This window comes from Mastigoproctus giganteus, chromosome 1 (assembly GCF_048544385.1).
Source record: "Mastigoproctus giganteus isolate SK-2022 chromosome 1, ASM4854438v1, whole genome shotgun sequence".
Taxonomy (NCBI): Eukaryota; Metazoa; Arthropoda; class Arachnida; order Uropygi; family Thelyphonidae; genus Mastigoproctus; species Mastigoproctus giganteus.
In genome coordinates this window covers 34,984,504-35,006,283 of record NC_143575.1, presented here as the reverse complement: position 1 = coordinate 35,006,283, position 21,780 = coordinate 34,984,504, and the positions used below count along the sequence as shown (strand labels likewise).

At 33.4% G+C, this 21,780-nt stretch overlaps 1 protein-coding gene across 1 annotated transcript in view; it reads left to right on the top strand.

Annotated features, from left to right (window-relative positions):
* Positions 1-18,556, top strand: part of LOC150090698 (uncharacterized) — an 81,511-nt gene extending 62,955 nt beyond the window's left edge. The window contains exons 7-8 of the mRNA XM_090369422.1: positions 10,744-10,815; positions 18,504-18,556. Of these exons, the coding sequence (XP_090225548.1) occupies positions 10,744-10,815; positions 18,504-18,556 (125 nt within the window). The remainder of the gene's footprint in view (positions 1-10,743; positions 10,816-18,503) is intronic.
* The last annotated feature ends 3,224 nt before the right edge of the window (positions 18,557-21,780 follow it).

Below are 21,780 nucleotides of genomic sequence, written 5' to 3'. Positions count from 1 at the left end.
ATTCAGAAACAGGGTACTGTCAAACAGATTTCCTGATGTTTGTGGTTTGGACACTTCACTGTCCTGGTTTAAACCTGTGACTGTTTTCTCTTGGGATATCTCAATGGTAAAACATTTCAAAACTAATCCTTGCACAAGTGGTGATTTGTAAGTGCAGTATAGAAGAGGTGTTTTTAATCTCCATAAAAATTTTACAAGCTGTACTGTGGAATTTCATTGTTCAGTTTCAACACATCATTCACTAAAAGGAGGCCATATTGAACATGTTTTGCATAAAGAATATTTCCCACGTGCTCTTTAAGCGAGTAAGAGTAGCAAGTTGTGTAATAATTTTTTTCCCCTCCACAAATAACTAAAACAGTTCATCGAATAAAAAATCATTTTGTATTATGTTCTGATTTGTAACTTTAATTTGTAATTTTAAAATTACTTTTAACCAAAGCTTGAACATTATAATAAGACATCAGTTATAGTTGTAATATTGCCCGTATTTCCAACAACAGCATAATTTAAGTATGTAAAATATTCTAAACTTGGATATGGCTGAAGTTGAATATTTCAAGCACTTCTTATAAAAATTTTTTAATAAATGAAAGATATTCTTTGCATGCCTTTTATTTTACTAGAGATTTCAAGAACCATGAACCAAGCAGAAGATATTTTTTAAACCGGTGTTCATGAGAACTTTTTCTTTTATCATAATTCCCAACAGACACTTTGAAAATGTATTTTGGAACTCTTGCCAAATCCAAAAGGTTTGCGAGAGAGTGCTAAATCATCCTCTCTTAATAGTACATTATGTGGCTAGAATAGTCTACTTTCAGATACTTTGATAGAATAGTGTTTGTAGAAGAATAAGAGAAATTTACCTCAATATGATACATAGAACACTTCTGTATGATACTCTCCAGAAATTAAAACAAATAAAAGATTAACACAAAACAATTACAGTAATAAATCAATTGAAAACAATCCAAAAATTAATTAAAAATTCAAAAAACTTTGTGGAATGTTACAAAGACCAAATTCAATATCTGTTACGAACTATTTTTTAATCAGCTTGCAAGGTGGTAAATTATGATTTAATCCTTTGGATAAAAGTTAAATTTGGTCTTGCGATAGCATTACCCAAAATCCAAATGTTTTGCAAGAGAGTGCGCTAAATAATCCTCTCTTAATAGTACATTACATGGCTGGAATAGTCCACTTTCAGATACTTTGACCGAATAGTGTTTGTAGAAGAATAAGAGAAATTTACCACAGTATGATACGTAGAACTCTTCATATGATACTCTCCAGAAATTAAAATGAATAAAAGATTAACGCAAATTGATTACAGTAAAAAATCATCAATTGAAAACAATTAAAAAATAAAGAGTTTAACGTAAATTTTGAAAAACGATTTTCCTTCCTGAAGCTTACAGAGCTTTTCGACCATGTCTTGATCACATTAATGGAAATTGTGGAGTATGTGAGCTTGAATCTTAAATTGAAGATAATTTATCTTTGTTCATGCGCATGAAAGGCCGCAATTATTTGTCTTTGCGCATGCCCATAAAAGACCACGAATCAGAGATTAGATATGGATGGTGAATGTTAATAGAATTCTTGTGTAATTTAATTTCGATGGTTTTTGCAATTAATAGTCTCGTATAATTACGTTGGACACTAAGTATTTTGGCCTCGTTAAATAAAAATGTATGGTTTTCGTTAACAGCATGAAAGGCTAATTCTCACGCTGTTGAACGAGAAGCACGAAATGAGGACGTGTGCTGTTTTAACAACATTCAGTGGAAATCACGTTGATTCTTGGTAAGACGAGTCGCAATCACTGCAAGAAATGTATACCAACTCATTTATTTGTGTTGCGAAAGAGGAAAGGACTTAACGATTGTTTAGTATAGCGTGTAATTTCCATATTGGTCTGGCCACAATCTTAAATTCGGTATCTTTAAAGAACTGTTAATCTGCTTGTGCCACTGTTCAACATATGGAACAGAAAGTATTTTTTGATGTTACTATTGTTGGTTGGTGTAGTTTTTTGTATCCCATCCTTAGCTTGTACCCTAATTTGGTTTACTGTAGCAAGGGGGTTAACCCCTGTTTAAGAATCTGCTGGTTAATTCTGTATTTCTGAGTCTAAAGCAGATTCTGTCATTGAATATTTATAGCATTGAGAAGCTGATTAAAGATAATAGACCTTTTGTAGATGAACAAGTGATAGCTATTATTTTATTTCTATGTAGAAGCATAGCAGTGTTTGTTGGTTTATGATAGATGTTAAATTGGATTTTATTCACATCACGAGTAAGTGTGAAATTTAGAAAATTTAATGACAGTATCTGTATTTTCCCTTTCCAATGTAAAATTGAGTCTAGGATGAATATTATTAAACAAATATAAAATGTCTGAAATAGTGCTACTATCAGTAATAACCAGAACATAGTCTAAATACTTCCCATAGTATGTGATACAGGGTAGAAAAGGTGTCAAATGTATTTCTCAGTCATTGAGAGATAGACCTCTGATATTAAGCCACTTAGACTCAATCCCATTGGCAAACCAAACATTTTTTGCATATTTTGTCCCGAAAGGTTGATAAAGTTGGCTTCAACTAAAAGTTTAATTAAGTGAAAAATTGCTTTGTATAATTAATCGGTATAGATTTATAATTTAACATAGCCCAAAGGATATCTAATGGGTATTCAACGTTTACATTCGTATATAATGAAGTAACATCCAGTGAGCATAGATTATCATTTCGCAGAGTCTACAGTCCTTAAGGTTATTAAATAATGTATCACAATTTTTTATCCCAAACTGTATTGCCTGTCTAAAGGGTTTTATAATACTATATACATGTGTGGCTAATGATGAAAATGCTGAGTTTCTGTAAGAAACAATGGGCCAAATAGGTAATCCAGTCTTATGCAGTTTTACCTGACCAAAAAGTGAGGAATGTTGTATACCAACTCAATTATTTGTGTTGCGAAAGAGGAAAGGACTGAACGATTGTTCAGTATAGCTTGTAATTTCCTTCGATTCCTTTAACTGAGACATGATAATATAGTCAATTTTTTGATACGTGGTTAACATTTTACTGTACTGATTGACCAAATTGGTAAATAGTACTGGGTCTACTTCAAGATAAGTGGAGGTATCTGATATAATTGAATCTAACTTATTTTATATATATAATCAGTTTTATCAAGTAATACATTGTATCTCAGTTACACTGTATTTCTTTTATCTGCTCTCTGAATAATGTGTTTATTTTCCCGAAGTTCACGTAAAGCTTGAACTTTCACGTCTATTCAATTTAGGAAGTCGCATGTCTTTTATGTGATTCACCACTTGGTTAACTTGTTGAATAAATAAATCTTTTTGTGTAATGTTATGAAGACTAAATTCAATATCTATTACGAAATGTTTTTTAGGTAGTTTGCTAGGTGGCAAATTATAATTTAATCCTTTGGATAAAAGTGAAATTTGGTCCTGCGATAGTGTATATGAGGAAGATTTGTAACCTGTTGATATGTCGGTACATTGCACATTGGGTGAGGGGGTGTTCGAGCACTAGCTGAAGCATTCTGATTGTATGTTAGCATGTACGCATGTGAGGGGGGAATCAATAACAAACTCATATGCACTTGGTGAAAAGCTCGCGAGCATGTGTTTGAACTCATATGAACCTGTCTTAATACCTGCGATAATGTATTCAGTTTATTAATGTGTCTGTTTTTTATTTCTGTGGCCTGTGCTCAACGTCTCAAATCTATGGTCTGCGGTCAATACAGACCAATCGTTTGAATGTAGATAATTTTTTAATTTGTTGTGAAGTTTCCTAATCTGGGAAAGGTATTTTTGTTTATTGGAATACTGAGATTTTAAGACAAGTTTAACTATATTACGCGATGTGGAAAGTGCTAGTTGATTTATGCCCTAAATTTTCAATTTAAATTGTCCCTAGCAAATTTTGGAATGATGTTTTGAATTCAGTATTTTAAGAAAGAAATATGGTAAATTTGGTCCGAGTATCTTAGTGTTAATCTAATGTATTTTGCAACTCGTGTTACCAATTGATGCGATTTCCGCTGAATTTTCAAGTAAAACAGCATGCGTCCTCAGTTCATGCTTCTCGTTCAACAGCATCAGAATTAGCCTTTCATGCTGTTGATGAAAACCATACATTTTTATTTAATGAGGCCAAAATACTTAGTGTTCAAAGTAATTAATTATATGAGACTATTAATTGCAGAAACCATCAAAATTAAATTACATGAGAATTCTATTAATGTTCGCCATTCATATCTAATCTCCGATTCGTGGTCACGTGTTGAAAGGCCGTGATAATTTGTCTTCATGCATGCACGTAAAAACGTGCATGCATGAAGACAAATAATCACGGCCTTTCACATGCATGCGCAAAGACAAATTATCTCTCTATTTAAGATTCAAGCTTATACAAACTCTGTAATTTCCATTCTGTGATCAAGACATGGTTGAAAAGCTCTGTCAGCTTCAGGAAGGAAAATCATTTTTCAAAATTTACGTTAAACTTTTTAATTAATTTTTGAATTGTTTTCAATTGATTTTTTAAAACAAATAAAAGATCAACGCAAAATGCGTTGATCTTTTATTTGTTTTAATTTCTGGAGAGTATCATACGAAGTGTTCTACGTATCATATTGAGGTCAATTTCTCTTATTCTTCTACAAATATTCATATCAACTTAGAACATATTGAGCATCATAGCTCTGTTATATACTATCAGATAGAATAGCGTATAAATAATGAACCTATCTTGATGAGCTTGTATATCTATAATAAATCAAGCCACCACACAGACCTTTTATTACATTTATGATATGTTATTGGTATCCAGCAAGATCTTGGAAATTTGAGAAAAAAATATTAGTTTAAGCGAAAGCTGTTGCTTGTTTGAAAACAAAGAAATAAAGTTCTTTAAAGTTGCATAAAACCAATATCTTTGACATTGTGTACACTTAATTTTCTTTAACTTGTGAGACAGCCTCCGAATAATTTAGAACTAATAAGCTACAGGAATTATACCTTAACACTTTTGCTGCTAGCTTTTTTGACTACCTTTTTGACATTGGATTGAGTTGATCTGGATTGGAAAGAGCAGAAACATTTTTGGGCTTTCTTCTCACTATGAATGAATTAATCAGCCTCTAGTAAAGGTTGCTTGACGAAAATATCTGGCTTTTCTTCTGTCAAATAGGAAGAAAAGGTTTCTAAAAATAAGGTGGTTCCCCTTCCAAGTGGAATAAAATCTGAAAACGTTCACTGATTCCTGAAGCTTCAGGAATCAGTGAACGTCTTAAGGTATAATTCCATTAAGGTGTAGTCCAAAAATAATTTCATATATAGCAAAATCACAAACTAAATACATTAACAACACATGTTGTAAAGCAGATTGTCAACTTAATTTGCTCTTTTGCTATATACAGATGATGCATTTGTACAAACATATGCTAATGTTGTATAACTTCCATAGGCTGAAGTTATTAGCCTTAAATTATTCAGAGTTTAGATTTATGCACCTTTTTTACAATTCTCATGTTCTGGAAATATATCATCACTGGGCTTTCAAGTCCTGTTATGATGGATGTGCTTAGTTACCATCCTCTGTAACAATGTAGTGGTTTTTCGCCTTCATTTGGAAAGGTCCAAGTTCATGTCACATTTGAGTCTAGTGGAGTTCTTATGACCCTCTCAATGAAAGCTGTGATTAGTTAATCTGAGATAGAGAATATGGTTCCCCCTTAAGTTATTCTAGGTATTTCAGTATGTACAATGACAACAGTCTGAACATGAACTGTGTACAGACATAATACACATTTAACCACACAGAGTGATAGTAGTAGTAGTGGCATGCAATGCAAGAAACCAAGTGTATGAGCTTATGCAGCATCAGCCAAAAAAAAAAAAAAAAAAATCACACCATTCCCTCCAAATGCCTGTCCATTTGGAGGGAATGGTGTGATTTTTTTTTTTTTTTTTTACTACTGTGATGTACTATGATCACAGTAGTCGATTTAAAAAAAAAAAAAAAAAAAACACCACAGATGCCACTTACAAATGGACAGTACTTCCAGGAACAGCCATCTGAGTAATGGTACACATTAAAAATAAATAGCAGTATATTTCTCTTTACAGACACATGCTGTTTATGTGTAATCTAAAAGTGAGTATCTAGACATTTAAAAAAAAAAAAAAAAAAAACCCACAAATTCCATCATAGCAAAAGAGTATGTCAGTGATTTGATCTGTGTCTTTCACTGATTTCATTTAATTATGATATAGCTACTTGTAATTGAAACTGCAAATTATGTTGAAAACCAAGCTGGTTTGTGTGTGTATATGTGTCTGAAATTTGAAGCTTAGAATGTGATTATTAGAAAAGTTTCCCAAGATGAAAAAGTACACTGTAATTGTCAAACTTGTAATTGAGAAATGTACATGCAACAAAGTTGAAATGAATGATTTCATGTATCACATTATAAGTCTTAAGTTAACACTCCTTGCTTTTCAAGTTGATACAATGTAGAGTATGAATGATGGTCATGATTAGGAGCAACCAATGAGACAGAGAGATGTCGTGGAGTTTTGATTAGCAACAAATCATCCAGTAATGCAGTGTTAACAGTGACTGATGTCAGGAAATGCTGCTTTTAGAAACCCTCACTGCAGAGTTTTCTGTGGTTTACAATTTTCAAAACAACAGTGCGTGAAATGTATGACTTGAACAGTAATTTTTAGTTTACTGGGATTTTTTTATATATAAAATTTTCAAAAAGTGTCAGATTTTTAAAAATTACATATTTGAGGCTTTGCTTTATTTCATTCAATAATAATATTGCTTTTAAAGATCTGAACTATATCAGGTGAGTTTCCTCAAAACAATTACCATTTTTTACTGATGGGTAAAGAGGAACTCTTATATGTATCAGCACCTGTAAAACTACTTTATTTTTGAGAAATGAACTGACATTAAGAAGAGTGCCCTTTTTATTAATTTTTAAGCAATGTTATTTACCTTTTTTTGTTTGTGTACTGCTTAATATATTTTAAAAAAGCCCTTTTAGCTTTTTTAATAGATTAGAAGATCCTCATACTACTGTTATATTTTAGAGTTAAACTGAAACTCCCTATATATGTATGTATGTATGTATGTATATATATATATATATATATATATATATATATATATATATATATATATATATATATATATATATATATATATACACACACACACACACACTTATTCAGCATCTGTATAGTACTTATTGCACTTTTACTATAATAATTATATATACACACAGGAACTCCCTGACTTACGTAAGGGTTGCGTTCCACGGAATGTTATGCAAGTCAATTTCCCCAATGCTTGTGCAGTACTCCTAACTGTGCTCGCTGAATTGATTGAATCAAAAAAGAAATATTCAACGAACATGTAAATAGAATTATTTATTGTATTTATTCAATTTTTTATCTTATGCACAGGAAAAATTACAAAAAAAGAGAAGAGACAGACATAATGTCAGTAAGTTTTACCTCTCGAGTATCGTTGCCAGAATCGACGTCTTCAGCTGATAAGTACACCACTGTGGAGATTTAGAAGGGGTCGGCCGCTGAACCTTATGAAAGAACATGTCAATGAATGACTGGACGGTGGCTTTTTTCCTTTCATCGTAGATTTCTTTGTAGTAAGCAAGCATATCATTTACCCCTCTGTTAACTTTGAAGAATCGTTCGCTGTCAGGATCTATCTTCTCAAACCTCACCATTGCCATCTTTCTGGTGATGAAGCATCTCGTCTCCTCATTTGGGTTCATCTTGAGTTTCGTCAGCATTTTCTTCTTTCGCTGTCATTGCCTGCAAGTCAATAAATTCTTCATTAGATAATTCCTTCTCTTCTTCCTCTATTAACTCCTTCCCGTCTTTGGTATCTACCTGCAACTGAAGTAGCTCTGCAACCTTTACAATCTTATCTGTAACCTCTTCATATGATTCGTCTTTTTCAAATCCTTCGAAGCCTTTTACGTGCTGTGGGCATATTTTCTTCCATGCAGCATTTAAACAACTTTTAGTAATTTCTGCACAGGCTTTATTAATGTTTAAGATGCCGTGGTAAATATTGTAAGATTTACAAAAGTCTCTTAACGTAAAATTTTTCTCATCTACTACCGACAATGCCTGAGCAAATGTTTTTGCATAAATAGTATGCTTTTAAATTCGAAATAACACCCTGATCCATAGGTTGGATAAGTGAAGTCGTGTTTTCTCTAGGAATATAACTCTCACATTCGAATTGAAATCATCTAGATATGTAGGATGTCCAGGAGCATTATCTAATAGAAGCAAAATCTTGAAAGGAATGTAGTTGTCTTTACAATATTTTTCAACCTCGGGAATAAGCAGCATTTAAACGAATTCTCAAAGAGAGATATTGTTATCCATGCTCTCTGGTTCAATCGGAAATGCATGGGTATGTGGCTTTATTGATGCCCTTAAATGCACGAGGATTTCCAGAATGGTACACAAGCAGTGGTTTTAATCTGTAATCTCCCACTGCATTAGCCTCAAAGCAAGAGAGTGGCCCTATCTTTTGAAGTCTTGAAACCTGGCATTGTCTTTCCCTCGTTGGCAATATATGTTCGATCCGGCATTTTTTTCCAATACAGAGCAGTTGCGTGAACGTTAAAAATTTGCTGCGTTCAATAGCCACCTTCATCAATAATTTTTTCCAACACATCACAAAATTTCTCTGCAGCTGCAGAATTGGCACTGGCGACTTCACCGCATACTTTAACACTGTGAAAACCAGCGCGATACTTGAACTTATTAAACCACCCGTTGCTTGCCATGAACTTGGGTTGGGGTTCTCCATACTTATCCATCATATCGTCATAAATACTTGTTGCTTTTGCTTGAATGGTCATTAGACTCAGGGGCACTCGCTTCTGAATCTGATTTTCCATCCATATTATTAACAGCTGTTCCATCTTCGATATAACACCTGAACGCTGTTTTCTGATCAATGATGACCTAGTGCGTTGATCCTTTGACATGTTCTTTTATACGCGCACTGTCCTTTAAAATAGTATTCACCATTGAAGCAGCGAGACCTAATTCCCTTGCAATAGGTGACAAACTTTGTCCTGCTTCATACTTCTTAATCATTTTCTTCATTTCTAAATCAATTTTGTTTTGTTTCCTGGCACTACCACCACTTGCACTTTCCGTTGGTCACTTTCCCTTCACGATTGTAATACATAAATAGGAATGAAGAGATTTTTCATAACAATCATATAAAAAACAAATTTCTGAAAATTTGTTTTTTATATGATTGAAGATTTCATTTCAGCATAATAGTGTAAAAACCCACACATTGCAGTTATCGGTATTATCGCAAATGCAATAAAATAGAGTTTACTACCCGTTTATAATTAGATGCACTAACAGAAAAGCCCAATAAATCAGAAAGTGTAAATTGTTTTTTTGTTCGTGACCTCCAGAAGCATGCTTTAGAAAAATATCACAAAAGCGTTCAAAATTGATTCTTATAACAGGAACATATGATAACGATGAAAGGGTAGTGCAATTTCCATTATAAATATGACATTTTAGAGAGATAAATAGAGAGGAAATTTTCTTCGTTAGAGGGAAACTATTTTCAATGACCAAAGGGAAATCAAAAAAGTTCCCTACATAGAAAATTTTGCTATATGGAAGTTCGTTAAAGAGAGATCAGACTGTATTTATTTCTTTATTTTGTAAAAGTTTATATAAAAATATAATGGACTTTGCCCTGCTTACTTTACTTGCTAAATGCTGACTCCACAGAAGAATCAGTGTAAAGAATCTATTTTAAACCTTGATGAATGACTTTCAGTGAACTTTGTATTCAGTATGGATCAGTCAAATAATAATTAAAAGATAAATTGAAAAAAAGTGAAAATGCATATTAACCTCTTTCTTATAAAGAAGTTCTGAATAATTCTGAGTAATACATTCTGAAAACTTTTTTGCGTGGAGTGCTGCAAATTGTATTGGTCACAATAATATACTTGGTACCTATAATTTAAATTTCAATGCAAGTTGATATTCTACATTAAGACAGCCATGTACAACTGATGGTGACCAATGGTTAGCTTATTCTGATCTTGGAAAAGTCCATTTTGATTGTATATTTGCCACATTTGTTGATTATTATAATAAAGGGCAGCCATACAGAAAACTATTTTCTATTGAGCACTAAAGGTAAATCATAACTGCTCTTCATATTCAGTATTATATGGGAAATAGCAACGATTTTGTCTTGTTTTTCACCAGTTGATTGAACAGTAAACAGTCAGTCATTGATTTTCCAATCAAACTGGTCCTGTTACAGAGGCCATTGTTAATTTAGATATTTTATATTAGCATCACAAAAGCCACCTACCTTTAATTTCAATTTTTGCAATGCCAGAAAGCAAAACAAAGTAGGGTCAGGTATTTGGATTGATAGCATACTAAAATGACACCCTTTCTTCAGAATTAGTTACCTCTATCGACTTTAACATTTCTGTGTGGCTTTAAAGGGTCAAAGTACAAATACCACCAGTTGATTACCATTGCTTTAAATTCTTAAATGGTATAATAAATTTTGGACAATATTTTATATCAGAAATAGAAAACATTTCATGTAGTGATCTTTCAATTTTATTGCAGGATCCAGAAAAGTTGTAATTACAATAAATGGAGCAGTAGATTTCAAGAAAAAGTGCGATGTCTTAGTTGAATGTTCATTTTTCCAGAGAATTTTTTTTTTTCCATTAATGAAATGAAAATGTTACCAAGGATGGTTGTAATGCAATCTCTTGCATGCTTTGAGTAATATTGTCACCCTTGGTGTGCATACACATCTATACACAGTAATACATTCCCTTCAATACTTGTTATGACATGTTTGTATAAAAGATATATACTATGATTATGTAGGTAACCAATTGGCATATCAGGTATAGAAATATTTCTTTCTTTACTTCATCACTGTTGACCATAAATGGACTTCTGAAAAATGTATGAGGCTATATGGTTAAATTTATAATGTAACATTTTGTATCTCAATATGTAAGGTTTCTTCCCATGGAGATAAAAAAAAAAAAAAAAAGTCACTCATATTATTGTAAATATGAGCTGTATGAGAATAAATGGCAAATTTCTAGTGTTTTTTTTTTTTTTTTTTAATCAGTTAACTGAAAAAACTAATTCTTTCTACATGATGCTTATCTGAAGGATTCATGATTTTCATTAATGATTTTATAAAAATTTATTTTTATGAATTTCAAAAATTGTTTTATTGTTATCATATTTTGTTTTATAGCATTTATCTGGGTTTATTTCCATCATGGAATTTTCATTCATAAATTATTTCAGAAATGATTAAAGTTATATATCACATTCATTCACATCATGAACATTGCTTATATCTGCAGATTGTACTCTTCTTCTTCTGTTTTTTTTTTTTTTTTATGAACAGTCAATTCGTGGATTTTATTCATTAAATTTCATATGGCAGTGGAAAACATTTGTCAGATGTTGCACATGTGGCTGTTTGATTATCACACAATGTGATAGCTATTAATCACAATTTCTTATAAAAGAAATTCATTAAATTTTATAACCTTGTGTTACACAACCTAATATTTCTCAATACAGGTTTGTAATGTAGGATTGTAGCAGAAGGGTATATAATGCAGACAGATTTTAGGGCACATTACTTCATCAGGCTGATCACATTCTGTTTCCTCCAAAACACCAATTAAGCTTGGTCTTATGTCCAACTTAGAGACGAATACCTTTATCCAAAAGTTCAACCTAAGTCATTTATTTTTTTACATTGCATGGCATCACCTAGTAGGCAAATCAGCTATGCATTTATAGCGAACCAGTGCTGAACCAGTGCGAACTGTTAGCGAACCAGTGCTGAACAAAACAGCTTATGTGCGATCTTTTGAAGGAACAGAATGTTCCCCATGATAGGTCTAACATAGTAATGCACTGTAAAACGTGTCTGTATCAATATAGGTTTGGAAGGCAAAATAAATGAAAATTAACTGACTTATTACAGAAGTTGATTGTTACGTATAAGGAATGTTTAAACAGCAATAACTTTTCAGTAAGTACTACAGTTATACTGTGATTTTAGTGTTTTGCACCAACCTTGCGTAGAAGTAGAAATAAAAACACCAGGGAAACTAAACTTTTGATAACTGTATTTATAATAAATCAAAATACCCGCATCCACAATAAATTTAACTTTATAATAAACTCTACATATAAATTATTACAATCTGCTACATTACAATTAATAAAATGCATAAAATATAGATTAAAACGATAAAAACCCGTAGCTTTCAAAGGCTCAGCCTTCTTCTTCAGCGGTAAATCTTGCTATGCAGTACAACTTTAAATATCAGCAGGCTAACGGTACTCCTCACGTGTTTCCATTCTCGTGTGCTTCGTTCTCTCGCGTTGTGGAACTGGAAGTGGCTCGAGTGGAAGCCACACGGAATCGTTCATCCCTTTTGAGGATAGTGGTCTCAAAGATGGGATGAATCCGCGTACCTCTATCCCTATTTATGTTAATGGTAGAACAAATCCGCAAACTCTCGAGCCACTTACGGTCCCAGAACTTATGCGCCCGATCGGTGATGATAGCATCGTCCGGAGAGATCTGGTGTTGTTTCTCCCAAAAATGCTCGGCCACGGCGGACTTGCCATATTCCGCATTTCTTATTGCCTTAGTGTGTTCCCCCAGACGATCTTTAAGACGGCGTTTCGTTTCCCCTACATAACACTCCCCACAATCCGGGCATCTAATGCTATATACGACCCCACTAGTGTTCTCTTTTTCAATGGGGTCTTTAACCTGAGACACGATTGTGCGCAGCCTCCGTCCTGGAAGCTGCACACACCGCGTCTGGTACTTTCTTAGTATTCTAGCTATATGATCAGTCAAACCCGGATAGTAGGGAATGTATGCAGTGGCTATCGGTGTAAATGGCTCGCCTCTCCTCTGATTTCCTTTAACATATTTCTCTATAATCCTCCGGGGGTAACCACATTTTGCAAGATCCGTCGCGACCCGTTCATACTCTAATTTTCTATCATCGGAGGCACTGCAATGTGATTTTGCTCTCTCAACTAAAGCTCTTACCACACTGTTCCTATGATGGTTGGATTGGGCTGAGCTGTAATGCGAATACTGCCCTTTACACATGGACTTCCTATATACCCTAGTCCTCAGCTGTCGACCTTCTCTACAGACCAACACATCTAGGAACGGCAAAACTCCTCCTTCTTCCACCTCCGATGTAAATTGTATGAATGGGGAGAAGCCATTTAAGCTGTTCAACACTTGATCCTCACTCCCCTTTCGAATGATTGAAAACGTATCATCCACATACCTTTTCCAGGGGCGCATAGGGAGAACACTAGCACTAAATATTCTGGCCTCGAGCTCCTCCATAGCTAAATTAGCTATAATTGCGCTGATGGGGGAGCCCATGGCTGCACCATTAACCTGTTTATACATAGTATTACCAAACACCATAGTGGTACTTGAGAGGCATAACTCTATTCCTTTCTCAATATCCTCTAGCTTTAGCTGTGTTCTAGTACTTAGGGTGGTGTCCCTCTGTAATGCCAAGCGTGCACACCACACCCCATGATCAATCGGAATACATGTAAATAGCGATTTCACGTCGAAAGAAATCATGATCTCATTTTCTTCTATGGGTTGTCTTCTAATAAACTGCACAAAGTCTTTACTATCTTTAATACTGTATTCTGAAAGTCCCACTAGTGGGGATAATAATTTGGCTAAGAAACCAGAAAGTGCATAGGTTGGACTGCCTATAAATGAGACTATGGGTCTAAGCGGCACATCTACTTTGTGAATTTTAGGCAAGCCATAAAATCTTGGCATTTGGCTACCTGTAGCGCGCAACGTCCAATACTGTTCCTTAGAAATTTTGTTGGACTTAAGCCAACCCTGTACCATACCGTTCACTTGGCGTTCCAGGCTAAGAAGAGGACTTTTCTGAATAACTTTATAAGTCATCTGATCTTCCAATAAACACAACGCTTTACTTCTATATGCTTCCTTATCAAGAACCACAGTTGCTCTACCCTTGTCCGCAGGTAGGACTACGATGCTATCATCCTGTGTAAGGCTTCTTAGCGCAATTCTTTGCTTCACATTAAGATTGGAGGGGGCATCCTTAGCTTGACTCAGGATCGCTGCTACTTTTACTCGAACTTCATTAGCTGTAGCTTCGGGAAGTCTGCTTATAGCCCTTTCCACGCCCATAGCTACTTCTGCAACGGGTAATCTGGGCGGCACCATGGCAAATTCCGGTCCTAAATTTAGAACCTCCAACTGCTCCTTAGTTAATTGTTTATTGCTCATATTCACCACAAAATTCTTGGCGGTGCTATCACTACTGCCCCTAGGCTTGGTTCGTTCTTTAAGCTTGTCAAACTTCCCCATTTGTCTCCGTCTATAACTGTCCGAAATTCGTTTTGCTTTAGCTGTTACTACACTAACCACTCCTGCTAAGTGTATCGGAGACAACTTATCACTTAACTTACCCAAGCACTGCCTTTTACCTCTCCTAATGTGGTATAAATCATTATGTAATTTTCCGATCCATATGTTAAGGATCTTCCTTTGATACCACTTGGTAATGTTAAATACTCGTTCATCCTCAAAGGGTAGCTTTGTTTGAAAGCCTCGTGGAATGAGATTATGCGTCTTGCATCGATGGGCAAACCTCAAGTGCTGTTCATGTTTCGCCTCCCTAACACTATGCCTCTGAAATTCTCTAACGCACTGCACAATTGGACGGCCATAACATCGAAACAATTCTTCAAACAGGCCTCTGAGGTTGGGTATATCCATACTGTGATTTTAGTGTTTTGCACCAACCTTGTGTAGAAGTAGAAATAAAAACACCAGGGAAACTAAACTTTTGATAACTGTATTTATAATAAATCAAAATACCCGCATCCACAATAAATTTAACTTTATAATAAACTCTACATATAAATTATTACAATCTGCTACATTACAATTAATAAAATGCATAAAATATAGATTAAAACGATAAAAACCCGTAGCTTTCAAAGGCTCAGCCTTCTTCTTCAGCGGTAAATCTTGCTATGCAGTACAACTTTAAATATCAGCAGGCTAACGGTACTCCTCACGTGTTTCCATTCTCGTGTGCTTCGTTCTCTCGCGTTGTGGAACTGGAAGTGGCTCGAGTGGAAGCCACACGGAATCGTTCATCCCTTTTGAGGATAGTGGTCTCAAAGATGGGATGAATCCGCGTACCTCTATCCCTATTTATGTTAATGGTAGAACAAATCCGCAAACTCTCGAGCCACTTACGGTCCCAGAACTTATGCGCCCGATCGGTGATGATAGCATCGTCCGGAGAGATCTGGTGTTGTTTCTCCCAAAAATGCTCGGCCACGGCGGACTTGCCATATTCCGCATTTCTTATTGCCTTAGTGTGTTCCCCCAGACGATCTTTAAGACGGCGTTTCGTTTCCCCTACATAACACTCCCCACAATCCGGGCATCTAATGCTATATACGACCCCACTAGTGTTCTCTTTTTCAATGGGGTCTTTAACCTGAGACACGATTGTGCGCAGCCTCCGTCCTGGAAGCTGCACACACCGCGTCTGGTACTTTCTTAGTATTCTAGCTATATGATCAGTCAACACTAAAATCACAGTATGGATATACCCAACCTCAGAGGCCTGTTTGAAGAGTACTACAGTTAATTTTCATTTTGTGTAATTGTGACCTCTATCCTGCTGGGATAGTAGATTTCATGTCGCTGATTATTTATTTTTTTTGAAAAATTTTTCACATCACAATCATTATATTAATATATCTAGTTTCACCTGTTATAAAATTTTTATTAGTACAAAGAAGAAAATGAGTATTGCCAGATCTAAACCTCAGTGAAACATGAATTAGTTGCTGTAGTAGAATTGTTCCAAATATTTTAATAAAAATCGTGATGATTTATCATATGACTGTAATCCAAAAACATCATCTAGTTCCATTGTATAGGATCACATACAAATTGTTGAAGTGTCAGTAACATTCCAGCTGCATTGCAAAAGTTGCTATTTCATATTTCCAAATTGCTGAAATAAGATTCTCATACTGAAGATGGAGAATACAATATGCATACTACCTCACTTTTTTTTTCCTGTATAAACATATAGATATAAATATTTATGTTTTCCATGTAGTCCTTTGTTAGTTGGAATGTGCTTTTGGATATACTAGATATTTATACCTTGTTCAGATAGTAAACAATGTAGCTTTTGATAAATTTCCAAACTTAAGAGGTAACATTAATTGCAATTTGTGTGTGAGTGAGTGAGAGAGTGTTTAATCACACCACTTACTTTTTATGGTTTTACTAATAATTGTACACCCTTTATATTTCTAACATTCAAACTAGGAAAACACTAGGTCTTCCAGAAAATCATGAGTCCTTCTGATTTTTTTTGCAAGTGATAAAGGTAATTTGTCTGCACATTTGTCTGTTCTATACTTCTATGATCATAACAGCTCAAATACTTTCATGTCCATATTAAGATCATAAAAATGTTTGTCATAAACAAACCTTTATGTGAATCATCATGTAATAATTAGTTTTGATGCTCAATGTAATTATAATAATGCATATAGTTATTGTTGTGTGAATTGAGCTGAAGCAACAAATGCAGAGGTGTTGTTGTGTTGTCTTCCAAAGAATGACCCCCATACCTCTCCCCTTTGCCCTCCTGTTTTTTTTAAAATGTTTAATATATTTTAGTTTTTTTTTTTTTTTTTTTTTCCATATTGTTTTTCCTCTTGGTGGTAAGCATAACTAAGGTGGTTAGATACTTTCACCATTGGTAATTCAATTCCAGATACGGATCTCTTCCATATTCTTGGTCTCCTAACATAACCAAGCATAAAATAGGAACTGGGATTCTGAAAGTAAAAGTGGCCAAAACATGACCATCTATTTATGCTGGTTATTTAACTTTCCTGGAGTATTGTCTGGGGATGCTACCAGACCTTTATTTTATTTTTTCCTTCTGTTATTTACATCTTTCATTAGAACTCTTTTCCAAATAATTTGTCTGTATATATTTCAAGCAATATTTTGTTTTAAACCTTCTTGTATAGCTGAATTTGTAGATATGAACCATATTTTTACTCTGACTACTAACTTCGGGAATTAAGGTTTAATTTGCAATAATTATAATTGGAATAATTTATTCTAGTTATAATTATTTAAATTTCATAATTTAATTTGTGACTTCTAAATATAACTGGACATCTTTTATCATTTGTGGATATCAGTTTTTAATATCTGTTTTAAAATCCCCTACAGTTACTTTTAAGTAATTGTAGGGGATTTTCTTTATTTTTTTGTACCTTCATTTTGATTTTTGAACTTAATTTAGTAGATGTGTGAAAATGTGGTTTATCTACACTGTAAATTAAATGTATTATAATGCTGTACTTAAAAAAGAAAGCAGTTATGTATAATACAAAAATAGTCCTCTGTCCATTATAAACATGACTGCTACACTGCCAACTTTCCTGTGTATAGCAAATAAATCCATTTAAATTAGATAAAGCTGCTTAAAAGATAACTGCAGCTGATCACAACACATCCAGCTATTTGTCATTAGAAGTGAAGTGTTTTGTTTCAACTCTATGAATTAAATGATGCTACTTTCAGATGTAATATTTTGTAACTAAGTTTTTGCATCATGTTGAAGACATTTGAAATAAATGTAAATTGTTGTCTCTAATTTTTTTTAATATGCAAAGTAGTAAATGATTTATGAAATATCTGATCAGGCTCAAATATTTCATAAAACTTTATTTACAGAACAGTTTGCAAGGTGAGAATTAATGTTGTGTATTATAAATAAATTTCACTTCAACAAAAAATAGATTCAAGTTTAATTATATTCAAATATATTCAAGGTAACTGAAAGATTTAAATTTAATTTGATAGTGTTCTAAAACAATGTTTTCTGTCCCTTCTTTTCTGTGTAGATCAGAATCTTACAAATGACTTTATATATCATTTTTATTAACTCCAATGTCTCCCAGAATAGCTACTTCATAGTGAATTTTGCAGTTCTTATTTTAAAGGAAAATCACTATGAAAATATATTGTTCAGCATTAACAAGAACTCTTTAAGTCTGTGTGGTCTTTACTGTGTTGTTTTGAAATAACTTTTAGAGTCTACATACACTGAACTAAATCAGTCTGAAGGATGAGAGTGGTATACTAAAATATTGAATTTTTGTTTTAAATACTCCCTGGAATGTAGAGAAATTTCAGTTCATAATGATTTAAGGTTTTACTTTCTGACAAATCTTTTTACTAGGTCCACAAGATGGAATTTTAGATAAGCAAAAATTAAAAGATGAGAAAAATTAGAATTGAGATGAACCATGTCTCTTAATTTTTTAAATTAATATTTTCAGCCAAAGTTAATTCAAGTGAATATTTAAATTACTCATGATATATTATTATGATATATGCTTTTGAGTTTCTTACAACAATTGTTCTTGTGGTTAATTTTTCATGTAATTTTATTTTCATATGATTTGTAGTTATTGTTTCCATCATATTATTCTGTATTGTACAGTGTGCAGTCTTGGTTTGTGCATAGCATTGAGCAAACTATGGGGTTTGTTGAATTAATATGGATATGCTTCACCAAAGTTACCTCGGTGTTACACTATACACATTAAATAAAAAGCACCACACTAATTGAGAAGTTATATTGCTATTTAAATGTATGGCATTTCTCATATCATGGTTTTTGACCCTCTTTTTGGACCTCATCATGACCACAAAAAATGATCTGACAATCTAGTGATGAGAAAAATGCGAGATGATTGATGTAGAAATTTTAAAAGCTTAATGAATTTAGGGTAAAGGCTTCATGCCAATAGATCTATAAAACATTATCATACAACTGAGGCTGTGTTTTACCTGTACAATAATGTTTTATCGCCCATATGGCATGAGGCCTTTCTCCTAAATTTGTCGTGCTTTTAAAATTTCTACAGTCAAGCATCTCACTTACTGTGGATATTTTTTACCACTGGGTTGTGATAAGAGTATCCACACATGACAAAATAGTTCTCAGTGTGTACTGAGTCTAAATTGTTGATTGTGAAGTCAATCTGTAGGAAAACTGGGATTGTGAAAGTTTGGCAATGTGAGTTTCAGGTCACACTCTCTCATCTTCTCTCTCTCTCTCTCTCTCCTCCCACTCTCCCCCCCCTTCTGCTACCCTGTTTGCTGTTTTCTAACAACTTGTGTTCCATCCAAAGGCCCTGTTTTGAGAATTTTTTATTATTCCAAGGTTAAAGTATGCATTTTAAGTAGTGTTAGCAGTGTTGTTTTACTTAGTGCATAGTGGCAACTTAAGGTGAAGTGCCTCCACAATATGAGATCGATGCACTCAGCAGCAAACTTAGTTTTCTCAGTGCTACCTAAAAACTGAGGCAACTTAAGGCAACTGTCCTACCTGTACAGCAATGTTTTTTAGCTCTAGTAGCAGAAAGCCTTAATTTACTGAGACTTTATTCTATATAAATTATATTCTGTTAGGTTTAAATTAGTTGTGTTATTATTTTATTAGTTATTCTGCACTTTTATTTCTTATTAAAGGTAACTTACTTATTTAGGAACTCTTAGATGTGTAATGTGTGCTATGTAGTTATTCATCAGTTCTAATTTTCTCTTGTTAATAAATATGAAAGAATTTTATTTTAAATTCATTGCCATATTTTGTATGTTTTACTACCTTTCAAATTACTGTGTAATAAGTTTGAGCTCATTTTTGCTCTGTAGATTGGAAAAGGTGTAATTTTTATTGCAACTATTTATTTCTAACAAAGAGAGAAAAGGACAAAGCCCCCACTTTTTCCACCCAAAAAGGATCATTATCTTGTTCCTTTTTGTTATGGAAATGTTGCTAGTTAAAAAAAATACTCAGATTTTTTTCTGTTTACATTTTAAATGACAGCCTTTTTAACTTTTAAGACTCATACTATAAGAGCCATCCCAAAAGTAATGATTTAACTTTTTTCTTGGAAATGTTTTTTCAGTTGAAAGCAATAATAGCTACACAGTAATAGCTAAAATTAAAAACTATGTGTGCTTAATTTATTTGTATAGTCTCCATTATATACCTGTTAACTTTTCTATTTTCCCTTCAAGATTTCTAGAAATCTTATGAGGAAAAAGCTGATCTTTTATTGTTTCACTAAAATTCTCTTTTCTTTCAGATTTAGTCAATGTTATACATTTTTTCTTATGTTTACATTTAGAGAGGTGCAATGAGATCATATGGCATCTATGGGGTGATGCAATATATTTGCACACCTTTATACATTTCAGCACACCCCTGTATTATCTGGCATGCCTCATAGATCAGTACCCAGTGGGAAATATACCTCATTCTGCACATCATCGCTACAGACTCACTAAATTTATTGATATAAGCTCAGGGTTGTCATTTGGCGACAGTGGCTCTGCTCAGATTTAGCATAGAAAACAACTTAACGTGATCAACTGAAATCACTTGTTAGTTTCATTTTATCTGTCAAACTTCTATATCACTATTTTTTGTTTGTTTCATTTGTGCCCTATTCAAAGGCACAAATCAGTTTATGTGGTGGTTTTTTTTTTTTTTTTGTTTTCAGCTAATTTTAATTAATTTACCTTGCAATAAATATTTGAAATGTGTGGTGTTGTTATTGAATTATTTTAATAAATATTGTTTTCAAATATATTGCATGACAGACATGCCCATTCCAGAATAAAAGGATTCTTCCATTTCAGTTAACTTTCAATATGCATATCCTTCATCACAATTCCCCAGAAGATATATATATTTTAAATACTTTGAATAATAATAAAAAAAAAGTCAAGTGACAGAGGCAAGTATTACTGCATTATAAATGAACATATTAGAACATATAAATGAAGAAAATAACTTTAAAATTCAGTTCGTTACATTTCATAATTTCATATATAATTTGTGTTAATTACTTATGAATTTGGAAGAAATGTGGATCTGTATTGTCTTCCAGTTTCTAAAGGTTGGAAGGTTACATTACATTCCACACATTCATTCCAGTATCAATACCATTATACTGTTATTTAAAAAAACATTTCATGTTGTTCATGCAGCCTCTGTCAGACTTGTCTTTACATCATGAATAGATTTAAAATATTTTTCACCATAGAGTATCCTTGAGAAGACCAAACAAATAGAAGTTAGAGAAGTGCCTGTCTTGATAACCAGTATCAAGTGTTACTCAGTTCAGCTTGTGTGATCTGCTGATTACTCCATATTTGTTCATCAGTCCTCTGCCTACTGCAGTTGATTACTGTTGTTACCAGTCATTCACACAACACCATTAACTTGCCTTCTCACTTGCAAACATCATCTTCATTTTATTATGTTTATGGACACTCCTCCCTTCAATAAAAAAGTTGGCTAGCCCTTTGCCTGAAGTAAATCTCCTTTCTTAAAGACTGCCGGTCATGGTAACTGATAGTTAAAAATATATATATATATATTATACATATATATATCATTACTTTTTGGGATGCCTCTTGAGCTCTACAGGTTATATGGT